The 13,708-nt window shown below is 38.0% G+C and overlaps 1 protein-coding gene across 1 annotated transcript; it reads left to right on the forward strand.

Annotated features, from left to right (window-relative positions):
* The first annotated feature begins 1,727 nt into the window (after positions 1 to 1,727).
* On the forward strand, positions 1,728 to 5,560 carry LOC143030830 (uncharacterized). The gene is made up of 2 exons (XM_076194048.1): positions 1,728 to 2,538; positions 2,684 to 5,560. The coding sequence occupies exon 2, from the start codon at positions 2,884 to 2,886 to the stop codon at positions 4,240 to 4,242; it is 1,359 nt and encodes a 452-aa protein (XP_076050163.1). The 5' UTR covers positions 1,728 to 2,538; positions 2,684 to 2,883; the 3' UTR covers positions 4,243 to 5,560.
* The last annotated feature ends 8,148 nt before the right edge of the window (positions 5,561 to 13,708 follow it).

Here is a 13,708-nt window from a genome sequence, read left to right on the forward strand (position 1 = left end):
ATTTTTTCCACCAATTTACTGAAATAGAAAAATTAATAAAGTCTTTTTACTTTCAAAGGAGTTATTTTGTTTAATCGTATTATCTATAATCATGACAATCTGAATAAACAGCCTTGTTTCAATAGCTCATATCTGTTATCATCATGAAACCAAGAGGAAAATTCAAGTCTAGACTCTAGACCTCTACTAGTCTTGAGACTTCTCATGGTCATGGACATGGTCCATGACATGGAATACTGACCATATTATAAATAGTTATTTCATATTCTTGCTATCATAGCTATAGCTGGCTATGTAATAGGTATAGCATAGCCTGTCCATCTTAAAATTCATACCATAACAATGTATTATTTGTGTACAACACCCTCTATGACTAATATGCATAGTATCCCTGACATGTCATATGTTACAAAACACGACTAAGTACTAGAGAACATGCCTACATGTTGACAATTTAGGCACAAGTGTCTTACTAGCAATGATCTGAAATTTTTTTTGTTTTAGAAGGAAAATAGGCAAAGAAATATGAATATTGCATTAAAATATTCATATATAAGTGGCTTATTTTTTTTTTTTTACCCGAAGAACTAATTCGCAACGGCTAATAGCCAAATTTGCATTTAATTTTTTTTTTTTTTTTTTTTTTTTTTTTTTTTAAGAAGTGGGCATACACTTGTAGAACAACAAGACAGTTTGATAATTCTGCACATGTGCTGAATGCTACAAGTATTCAAATTGGAGCGTACCCATTCAGTGTAAACATTACATCCGCAATGAAGGCGATGATCATGGATTCACACATACAGTCCTACATGTCCCACAATGAGACTCAATTGTGCAAAGTTCCAACGATCTTAAATTGCTCATTTCCTAGAGAAAAAAGACTAAAAAACATGAACATGACATTAAAATATTGTTATACAGATGCCTTACCTTTAGATATTTACTCGAAAAACTACATTTGCCAAAGATAATAAACCTATTTTGCGTTTAAATCGATGAAAATGTGTTTGATTTTGAACAATTGGGCATACACTTGCACAACAACAAGATAATTTGAATACCCTGGGCATGTGCTGAATGCTCCAAGCATTCAAACTAAGCCAAACAAAATCCAACGGGCTGCAAAACATGGCAATATTAACAGTACATGCGCGATAGTGGCGCTGCGTGTGGTTTCACGCATACCTAGATAATGGGGTAGGAACTCCTGGGAAGATGCAGGAGTATTTTAAAAAAAAAGTTAGGCAAAGAATTGTTAATGCATAGGGTATGCAAAACATAGGGTATATTTTTAGAAGTGTACTTGTATGCTATTATAGCATTAGAAAATTGATTATTAATTTTGTAAACTATAATACATCAAAGTAAGATGTGTTTTTCTTGGTGGAAATTGATAACAAAAAGCCTTGCTAAAAGCAAATATACTACTGAACAAAGCTGTCCAGTCCAGTGAAGGTCAGTTAGAGGATGGCTTTCACATTGTGCACCAAGTGTTCTCCAACTCCAGGTGATGTTAATAAGCAAGAATTTCTCATTTATTTCTGACATCCTTGGTTATTGGGTATGTGTAAACTTCTGAAAATTGACCAAAATTTCTTATTTTCAGTTGAATGTGGTTTTATATTCTTGATCACACTTTTTTTTTTTTTATGCCTTCTGTCTCTATAATGTTTATTCACCTATTCCTGTATCTTTTTATTTCCCTATTGATTTTCACATTACCAGTCACCTAAAATATTGGATATTATATTGATTTACAAGAGATTGTTACAGGGAACAAATATTCATGCAAATTAAACTCAGTTTCCACTGCATAACTAGCTCAACAAACTTTTCACACCATATATCTTGTTTTAATTATTGACGGAAGTGAGGGTTGTCAAAAATCAACATTTTATTTTGTTATTTATAGGTTCGTGGTGGTATTTGTGTTGAATTTCACTTGTTCTCCTGAAAAATGGAAAACAAGTGATTTGCTGTAGAGACCAACATCAGATTCTCATGAATCTCTCCAATGTTGATTTATGACATCCTTGATTAGTGTGTGTGTAGTGGTCCTCTCTGGTAATTTGACAAAGATATCTTATATCTAATGATGCTATTGTATACTACACTTTTTCTTGTGTACTCTGTCTCTTCATCATAATCATTCAGCCACTCTTTTGCCTTATTATTTCTTGATTATATACTGTCCCAATCTGTGTCCTGTGCAACTCCATCATTTTTAGTATTTGTTCAACCTTCCATATCTCTTCTTTAACCTCTTCAATATGAGTAATATTCTTTCGCTCAGCATCAAATGCCTAATATACGATACATCACACTACTCATGCTATGAAATATTAAGTCACTGCTGTATTATTAATTTTCATTCACTCTGAGTAATAGTAAATACTGAACACATGATCAAACCAGTTCACAGAATTCAGGAGTTACTCCGCTACAACTGCAAAATATAATCAAGATGCCGATGATGGCATCCCCTTATATCCAGTTGCACCTCATGACGTCTGCAAAGGTGTCATATGAAAAAAGGTTAAGCATCTTCATTAATACAAGTCATTTGTTCCCTTCCCCTACTGCATTTTGGTTAATGCCCCACTGTATTTGTATATGCTCATGTTACACTTATTGCAAGCTCTCAAAAAGAAGTCAAACTTATTATATATATTTTTTTCAGGTCGAGGGTAAATATCAACATTTCCTTGGGAAAGGTATCTGAATATTCTGTATATTCATCATGTAATGAAGAGAATCTTGTGTGGCATATGTGGCACAATTATATCATTAGTCATCATAAATATCACACTGGAGGGAAACCTTTCCAATGTGACCTGTGTGATGCAGCTTTTTCAGGAAAGACTGATCTAAAAAAATCACATGATGACCCACACTCAAGAGAAGCCTTTGAAGTGTGACCTGTATGATGCAACTTTCTCAGGAAAGAGTGCTCCTGAATATCATGTGATGACCCACACTGGAGAGAAGCCTTTCCAATGTGACCATTGTGATGCAGCTTTCTCAGGAATGTCTGGCCTAAAAAATCACATGAGGACCCACAGTGGAAAGAAGCCTTTCCAGTGTGACCATTGCGATGCAGCTTTCTCACGAAAGACTGGTCTAAAAAATCACATGATGACCCACACTGGAGAGAAACCTTTCCAGTGTGACTTGTGTGATGCAGGTTTCTCAGGAAAGACTGTCCTTAAATATCACATGATGATCCACACTGGAGAGAAGCCTTTCCAATGTGACTTGTGTGATGCAACTTTCTCAAGAAAGGGTATTCTCAAACGACACGTGGTGACCCACACTGGAGAGAAGCCTTTTAAGTGTGACCTGTGTGAAGCAACTTTCTCACGAAAGAGTGATCTCAAATGTCACAAAATGAAACACACTGGAGAGAAGCCTTCCCAATGTGACCTGTGTGATGCAGCTTTCTCAGGAACAACTGCTCTCAAGTATCACATGATGACCCACACTGGAGAGAGGCCCTTCAAGTGTGACCTATGCAGTGCGGATTTCATAAAAAAAGGTAGTCTTAGACGACACATGATGACCCATACTGGGGAGAAGCCTTTCCCTTGTAACCTGTGTGATGCAGCTTTCTCGCAAATGAGCAACCTCAAATATCACATGATGACCCACACTGGAGAGAAGCCTTTCAAATGTGACCTGTGCGATACAGCTTTCTCACTGAAGAGCTCTCTCAAACAACATGTGGTGATCCACAAAGGAGAGAAGCCTTTCAAGTGTGACCTATGTGATGGAGCCTTCTCAGGGAAGAGTGCTCTCAAATATCATGTGATGACTCACACTGGAGAGAAGCCTTTCAAGTGTGACCTGTGTGATGCAGCTTTCTCACTGAAGGGTTCTCTCAAACGACATGTGGTGACCCACACTGGAGAGAAGCCTTTTAAGTGTGACCTGTGTGATACAGCTTTCTCAGATATGAGTAATCTCAAACGACATGTGGTGACCCACACTGGAGAGAAGCCTTTCAAGTGTGACCTGTGTGACGCAGCTTTCTCACTGAAGAGTTCTCTCAAAGGACATGTGATGACCCACACTAGAGAGAAGCCTTTCAAATGTAGCCTGTGTGATGCAGCTTTCTCAGATTTGAGTAACCTCAAACGACATGTGGTGACCCACACTGGAGAGAAGCCTTTCAAGTGTGACCTCTGTGATGCAGCTTTCTCACTGAAGAATTCTCTCAAACGACATGTAATGACCCACTAGAGAGAAGCCTTTCAAGTGTGGCCTATGCGATGCAGCTTTCTCTGAGAATAGTGCACTCAAATACCATGTGATGACCCACTGGAGATAAAGCCTTTCAAGTGTGACCTGTGTGATACAGCTTTCTCATGGAAGGGTTCTCTGAATTGACACATGGTGAGCCACACTAAAGAGAAGTCTTTCTAATGTGACCTGTGTGATGCAACATTTTCAGGAAAGAATCATCTCAAACCACACATCATGATACATCCACACTTGAGAGATGCCCTTCAAGTGTGACCTGTGCAATGCAGCTTTCATAGCAAAGGGTGATCTCAAATTATACATGTTACCCACACTAGAGAAATTCTTTCCAGTGTGACCTGTGTGATCCGACTTTCTCACAAATTATCTCAAATGACACATGATGACCCATGCTAGAGAGAAACCCCTCAAGTATGACCTCTCCAATTTAGCTATCTTAGCAATGGGGGGTCTCAAATGACATGGAATGACCCACAATGGAGAGGAGCCCTTCAAGTGTGACCTGTGCAATGCAGCTTTCTCATTAAGAAAAATATATAGACATCATGTGGTGACCTATACAGGAAAGAAGTCTTTTCAGCTTTTTCACGATAGATTTATTTCAAATATCACATAATGACTTGCATGAAAAGTTTATCTTGTGTATTGCGTGATTACCCAAACTGGTGAAAGGCCTCTCCAGTGTGACCTGGAACTTTTTTGTGTTATGATACTTGCAGTTATTATGTATTGACCCATTGTTGTAGACCTTTTGGCTGATGAGTCATCACATACACATACTGCCAATTGGAAATATCAGTTTTACTCTCAGTTGTGCAGTTGACTGGCCTGTTGCATAGTTGCATTTTTGCTTGTCAATATTTAAAGATTCTTAAGTGTTCCATTAAGTGCATGATTTTTTTTTTTTTTTTTTTTTTTTTTGTAATTATGAAAAACCATCGATAATGATAGAGAATAGTGTTACTGGTAGATAAAGCTATCTGCACATCATGATGAATACAGTTCTGTTTACCTTAAGAGTTTTGTAAAAATTATCTGTAGTATACGCCACTGTTATTTGTATCTTTTGTTACTGTATGTCTACAGTATTATATTCATGGAAACCCGAATCTCACTATTTGTTGTTTTCATGAAATTTATGAGATCATTTTGTGATGAGTGATAGCAGTGTGCAATTAATTTATATAGGCATTTGGTGGAGGGCAATAATTTCCATGTGATTATCTGAGCTATGAGAACTTTTGTGTCGGATCGTTTCTGACGTGTATCATGATGCCTGCATAACCTTGTTATGGTGGAATGAATAAAACTAATAAAGAAATGGGACAGTATTATTAATACAAAAAAAAAAAAGTATGGGACAACACAGAGCAACGTGTTGATAAGATACTGACTCATTTGTGTTGGTACACATAATTGGTGGGAATACAATTCAATTAGCATAAATAAACCCACTAGATGATTCTATACAGATGTATATACTTGTACATATGAAAATCCATGTGAACAAGTTGTATAGACACGGTAAAGGAAACATGGACTGGAGGTGAAGCTATTCCTGAAAGTCGTTAGACGAAATGTCAGGAACAAAAGCTTCACCTCCAGTCCATGTTTCCTTTACCGTGTCTATACATACTTGTACATATTTACATAGTGTTAGAAATACAATACATTATATGACAATATAATCACAATACTTCCAACTACTACTTAACTCAGCCACCACCTCTCAGTGCCTTCACTGAGGAAACAACATTCGTGATGGGGAGAAAACACAATGGCATGTAAAATATGGCAATAGGCAAAGGATATACACACATATACTGGGACATAGTGTACAAAGACATATACTGAAACATGACACCAAAGACAAATACATACTGGTGCCAGTAGGTTACAGAACATGATATCAATTACCTGACAACCAGCTCATGATAGAATACACATAGGAAGTATCCAATAATACACATTAAACATTATTTGGCAGACAAGTACAAAATATTTAATGAAAAATATGGATCACATGCCCTTTGGTTATGCCAAGCATAACTGAGGCTGCACATAGTTATTTACATAATCTACAATCTTAATAAATAGCAGTTACGATGACAAAGAGGGAGCACAGCAACACGTGTACATAATAGTCTCGATCATCAAGGCATTGTTCCTCTTGAACAGATGATAAGAGTGATGAACAGCAGGTGACACAGTGGGAAATTGGGCCCTGGGGGAGGCTGGGTCAATGCAGGTATGGACACCTGTGTCTTCTTAAGCCTATCAGAATGCAGAAAGTAAGTCCCTGAGATGGGTAGAAAACCATGAACTTATTAGGATGAAGCCTCTGCATCACCAGAAAAGGACCAGTAAATTTGTTGTTTAGCTTAGACTGGCTTTCAGTCATTTGTTTAGATACATGATCACTCACTTGGATGGAAAGAGGTGTAGACTTGTTATTTCTTTATGTTTGATCAAGACCCTTGAAGTTTCCTTTTGACAGAATTATAGATGGTATGCAATGTATGACACTGAAATTGATTGTAATCTTCAGAATTGTAGAGAGGATGAATAGGACTATCCAAAAGATCATACAGAAGCCTCTTCTCAGAACCATAAATGACATAATGAGGTGTCTATCCCATTGGTACATTGATAGTACTATTAGTGCAGGCACTGGCATGGGGTAACCAGTCTTCTCAAGTCTCCCGCAGATCACTAGCAACGTGCCTTAGGATGTCAAGTATTTTCCTATTTGTCTGCTCAACCAGACCATTAGAGTAGGGATGATAAGCAGTTACAAAAGTCTGGGTGATGTTGTATTGTTTGCAAATGTTGACTATGACCTCATTCTTAAACTCAGTCCCATTGTTACTAAGCAACACTGAAGAAGTTGTGTCAGGACAGAAAACATGGGAAACTAGAGGATGAGCAACAACTGGAGCAGATTTATTACACAAGGGAGCTAAGAATAGACAAAGGATAGCCTTGTAAGCTTGCAAAACACTACAAGAAGGTAACAATGGAACATTGTACAATTCCTTGAGAGCAGAATATGCCTGGTTGTTCATAAGACTAAATTCTGCCCCCAGTGTCTACCGCTACAGAGATTGGTGACTGGTCCACATAACACTGAAAGGTGAGGAGTTGGGAAGAGCAGCCAGTAAAGGAACAATCTTGGACTGGTTACTGTTAGTCTTTGGGATTTTTATACAGGCGCTTGTGAATGTGGGACTGAGTATGCCTGGGGATTGAACTGTTTTCTGCTTTAGGCTTCAAAATCTTGGAACACTGATCAGAATGGCTACACTGTCCATGGACATGACAGTAGATAGATTGAGGCTGAAATGACATTCTTGAAAAGTAATGTGTAATGCTGGAGAAGGAATTAGTTAAATGTGTACATAAAGATTCTGCTTAGACTTTCGCTCATGACACTTATGAAGGAAACAGAATACATTAGAATGACCTACTTTGTTACAATACATGCAAGTAAGCAGAGTAGATACATATGGAGATGAAGGAGTGATCTGTGTAGGTGTCGAGGACAGGTGGTGGAGTGCTCTGTGCAGATGTTTTAGACAGAGAAGGTGGTGTAGGTATAACCTTTGTAGTATGTTGTGAGTGACTAGCTAGTATAGGAACTAGGAAAGCAAGATGAGGCGATTCTTCCAACTTTCTAGAAACTTTTGTTACAAATGTAAATAAAGAATTATCTGTCTGATAACAAAGAGAAAAAGCAACCCTTTCTTCATATGGAACGAGGACCAAAATGTAAAATAAGTATTCCAAAAGTTGGAGTCTATCTAGGGCGATATATATTTTTCTACCCACTGTGAATAAAATGCTTCAGAGGCCACCGCACTGGCTCTAGCCAGAGCACGCATAAATTTTTCACTGCCCATATTGAAAGAGAGTACGCCAGCCAACCTGAAGCACCAGAGAAAATTATTGCCCAGGTTTGCATCAAATATTTTAAGAAATTTCGCCCTGAAGGTGGCGTAATCATAGTTTAAAACTCTAGGGTTGATGCATGAAGCTGACATCATCTCAGAGGCTAGTGAGCTGGGAACAAGTTGAGACTGGATAAAAAAAAAAAAATCAGACCCTATAATGATGTTAGTGTTGATAATACTATCCTCACATTGTTGTATAAATGCAGATGCTGAATGATTAGGTTCCTCCACCAAGAATTTTTCAACAGAGGAGTCCTGGTGCAATAGGGCAATAGTGGAAGGGGCCATAGCCGAGGCTGTCATTGTATCACCATGCAAAAAGGAAGAAACTTTGTCAATAGAGATACTGAGATGATCACTGGCAGCTAAAGGGGCAGGTATGGTTCGACCGCTCCCGAGCAATATGTATATAAAATTAGAAAATTATCACATACGGACCAGCGATCAAACACATATAAGCACTGACGTCGTCTACTCTGAGTGGGATATTTGCGTCTTGAAGGAATACCTGCAGAGGGCAGGACAGGAGACCCCTGAATGTAGTATGGCTCTCATCAACACAGGGATTAGCTACCGATCAACAGCTACGCACGTGATCCTGGCTCTCACACATCTACAAATGCATGCAATTATGAGAATTCACATAAAAATGTCACTATTGTTTGAGTTGAAAAGCCTTGTCATAATATAAAGGAGTGACCATTATATACATTAACATTATACAGACAATATGGCGGACTCACAACATGCCAGCAACTGGAATCCTGCATGGACTCGGAACTCAATACTCATCTGATAACATCCACGAGCAAAATACTGATATAGCTCGAAAACTGCAGCAATACGTTGATAAATCTCGTAGCACACTAATGACAATAGTCTGGGGGTGACGTCAAGGCAGCTAGCAGCGAATAGACGAGCTCAAATATCGGAGGCGAAAATGGCTGGTTGATGTCTAACGGAATCATACTAAGCTATCCACAATTTAACTTTTTGCACCTCCGTAATAGTCACTATTTGCTATCGCATGTAGCGTTTGTATAACCTAGCTGTAAAAATGAGTGGAGGACGAAAAAAAAAAATTGCTCCTAAATACCTGGGAATCTTGTAGTTCACTAGTACACTACTGAAAGTCACTAAAACTGTCTTACATCGAATAAGAATGGTTTTAACCGCCGCCACCATCATTAATCTTACAGTGGAATATATTATAGTGGAATATATCATTTAACTCGTCAGTTGAGACGTCACCACAATAGCCCATAAATATGCCGTCTATGCATACATCTTGGATGTTGTAAAAGATATTTAAAGAGTCGAGACTACTCGTAAAACACAATGAAAAGCTCTCAATATCGCTGAAAGAATTGCCTGTTTCGCTGCAGAACGCTTGGGTTGGTACTCAACACATGACATCATCAGAACCAAGAGACGCTGTAAAATGTTTTAGAATGCAAATTAGCAGACGACGAATATTTTCGTCAAATTCCCTCAAATAGTACTTTTGAGATGAGATATTCGTTTGGAACATGGTTCTAGTGAAAATATATGACATTATAAAAGAATAACTTCAAACCTGTACCTGGGGTTGGTGGTTACCCTGTTCTGGGTGGCTAAAGAAACTCAGGAGGCACAGTTCAAATTTATAGAATTGGAAAAATATAATATATGGCACGACACAATGGACAAGCGCGCAGTAGGCGTGAACGTGATTCGTCGACTGACGCCAACGTTCCCGCTCAAAACTACCCATGCCAAGCCTTGCGGCATTTGCTAAAAATAATAAATACCACAGAAATTTTACAACATTATATCACACTATAAATAGAATATAACCTTACAATACAAGTTAATGAACATAAACACACCGTGCCAACACAACCCTGTAAAGTTAACTGAGGCATGATCGGACACAAAACCTATCTATATGCTAGAGAAGGCAGGAAAGAACTGCATAGTGTCTTTTTTTAAGATAACATCACCCATCCCAAAAAGTTAAGGCACAAATAAATAAAAAGTGAATATATGTATGTATATATTATATAAATCAGTCAGTCAATCAAATCAGCCATCTTGAGTCCACTGATGAATAAAGGCCTCCTTCATAGCATTCCATGATTCACACGACCGCGCCATCCTCTGCCACGTCACTCCTGCAAACTTCTCGATCTCGTCTCTTCACCTTCTGTCTGGTCTCAGTCTTCCACGCTTCCTATCTCGCAGCGTCCACTCAGTAACCCACTTGCTCCATCGCTCATCAGTCGTTCGCACTAACTTACCTGCCCAATTCCACTTCCTCTCTTTTACCGCCTCCACAATATCTTCACTCTAGTCTGCTCTCTCACCCAACCTGCTCTCTTTCGGTCACTCGGCGTTATTCCCATCATTGATCTCTCCATTCTCCTCTGTGCAGTCCTTAGGTTTGTTTCCATTGCCTTTGTCAGTTTCCAAATCTCACACCAGATTATTGCTGGCAGAATGCATTGATTATAAACTTTACGTTTCAAACATAAAGATCCTCTCAGGATTTCATTATAGTTACGAAACATTTTCCAACCAATTGTAATGCATCTTTTTATTTCATTATCATGATCTTTTGTCACTTTTACCATCTGGCCTAAATAATTATACTCTTCAACTTCTTCAAGACTCTCACCATCAATTATAATCTCTTTACTTTGAACTTTCGTGTTGAACATTACTTTGGTTTTACTCTTATTCATTTTTAAACCTACTTTAAGACATTCCTTGTTTATATCATTCAGCACATCTTGCAAGTCTTCTGCTCTTTCTGAAATAAGAATAATGTCATCCGCAAATCTTAGGTGGTTCAAATATTCGCCATTAATCTTTAAACCTTTCTTTTCCCAACTCAACCTTCTGAAAATATCTTCCAAGCAAACTGTAAATAATTTGGGTGAAATTGTATCGCCTTTCTCGATCTTGATCTTTTCTGTATCTTTATGTAGTCGAATTATAGCGGTACTTTTCGCATAAATCTTTTCCAAAACTCTTACGATCTGTTCGTTTGTACCCTGCTTGCGTAGCGAGTATAGTATTGCTATTCATTCTACCGAGTCAAAGGCCCTCTCGTAATCTACAAAAGCTAAACAGAGAGGTATATTATATTTTGTCGTTTTTTCGATTAGTTGGTTTATCACCTGCAAATGGTTTAGAGTCGAACATCCGCTCCTAAAGCCTGCCTGTTCTCTCGGTTGTTTTCCATCTAAAACTTGACTTAGTCTATTTGTAAAGATCTTCGAGAATACTTTATATACATTTAATAGTAAGCTAATTGGTCGATAGTTACTAAGGTCCTTCTGATCTCCTTTTTTTTTATGAAGCAAAATCACTATAGCATTGCACCACGCATCAGGAACGCTTTCTTGACGTAAGCACTGGTTGTACAACTGAGCTAATTTGATATAAACTCATTTTCCTGCGTCTTTCAAGAGATCTATCGATATACCATCTTCCCCGGGTGTTTTTCCTAGTTTCATATTTTTCAGAGCAAATTCTACTTCTTCTGTAATCTCTGGTACATTACTAACGTCTACACATGAGTTTACTGACTCAACTACGTTCTTCAACGAGTAAAGCTCTTGGTAAAATCTTTTTACTCTTTTTGTCATTCTGTCCGACTCTGCATTTAATGATTTCTCCATTTCTATCTTTCAAACATATAATTTGCTACCTCCCTAAAGTATGTCTGTGCTCGGTCCCTTTAATATTTTTATCTTTCCGAATAGTTTCCTCCATTTCACCCATATTTCTCCTACTTTTCTCTGACCTCTGCCTTTTGTTGATAAGCTTGTTTAGTTCTAGTCTTTCTATTTCATCTCTCCTGCTTTTAATCTGCATGGTCCTCCTTTTAATTAAGTCATTTGTAGCTTTGGAGTATTTGTTTTCTCTAATGTTTTTTGTACTTCCTACTTTCTCTGCCGATTCAGGGACTCCCTTGTAATCTACATTGGGGTGAGTGAGGACTCTACCAGGGGTTCATCCATGATAGCGTTTTTCAACTAGTACCGAGTTCCGGTTATTTCCTCGTCTGGAATGGAGATAATGTCGATGGGAAGAAATCAAGTTGGCGCAGTCTAATGTGGACACTGATTTTGATATAAATTTCAACGGGAAGGGGGTGAAGACGAGATGGTCTGCCACTATAATGTTGTGGTGATTTTTGTCTTGGTCGTTTTGAGTAATAAGGTTTTCAAAGCTCCTCGAGTTGTCTCCGGAGATGAGACTAGTTTACTACCATGTTTCTTCATTGTTTGACTCCATTGCAGTTTACACAATATCAAGGAGCATTAGCCGTGTTGGTAAAAATAGAAATGTTGAATTTATTTATTTTCCAATTTGTAATCGTATAGCCTACACACACACACACACACACACACACACACACACACACACACACACACACACACACAGGAAAACATGACATAATGGGAATTGTGGAGACTAAACTAAGGGGTGAAATACCATCTATCGATGTTGGACATGGACTACACAATTACTAGATTAAAAACAGAGACAAGAAACAGGAAGGAGGAATCATGTTCTTGGCCAAGAAAAAATTGAATGTGACAAAAATTGCGGAGGGCAAAGGTAATGTAGAACTGATCATGATAAATGTCGAAGGCAAGGACATGGAAAGTAGAAAGTTTGTGGTGACTTATGTGCCCCCAAAAACGAACATACGAAAATGCTAGAAGATACAAGGCATTCATTAAATGAGATACTAATGGGCGGGGGGGTAATCTAGTAATTATGGATGACTTTAGTTGCAAAGAAATTTGTTGGGAGGATATGACAGTGAAAGGCGGAGAAGACTTGTGGGGTAATGTACTACTGGACATGATCATGGAATATACAATGACTCAGTAGGTCAGTGAAAACACCAGATACAGAAATAATGAGGAGCCGTCGAGACTAGATTTGATATTTACAACAGAACCTGAAATTGTGGATAAAATCCAATACAAGACATCAATTGGAAAGAGTGATCGTATACTCATTGAAACTGAACTAAAGGAAGAAATATACATGGAGAGAAATGAAAAACATAGGAAAGGAAGATTGATGTACAGCAAAACGGACTTTGGAAAACTAAAGAAATTCTTACATAATGCAGATTTGGAAAAATTTTACATGGAAGAGACAAGAGTGGAAGAGAAATGGAATATCTTGATAGATAATTACAATGAAGGGGTGAATGGGCACATACCAAGACAGAAGCTAGAGGGGGTGTACATTAAATGCTGGTTCAACAAAAGATGCAGTGAGGCAAAAGATAGAAGGGACAGAGCTTGGAAAAGATGTAGAAAAGACAAGAAAAATAAATAAAAATGGCAGGTATATATAAACTATAGAAATGAGTATGTTAAAGTGCAAAGAGAGGTAAAAAGGAATCATGGAAAGGACATCATAGATAAATGCAGAGAGCAACCCAAGCTATTCTGTCGATACGTGAATGGTAAACTTAAAAGCAG

The sequence above is a fragment of the Oratosquilla oratoria genome, chromosome 12 (genome assembly GCF_046742065.1).
Source record: "Oratosquilla oratoria isolate Oo_2021 chromosome 12, ASM4674206v1, whole genome shotgun sequence".
NCBI classification, from domain to species: domain Eukaryota; kingdom Metazoa; phylum Arthropoda; class Malacostraca; order Stomatopoda; family Squillidae; genus Oratosquilla; species Oratosquilla oratoria.

Excerpts from the sequence above, each read along its gene's own strand:
- LOC143030830 (XM_076194048.1), top strand. The coding sequence starts at position 2,884 with ATGATGACCCACACTCAAGAGAAGCCTTTGAAGTGTGACCTGTATGAT.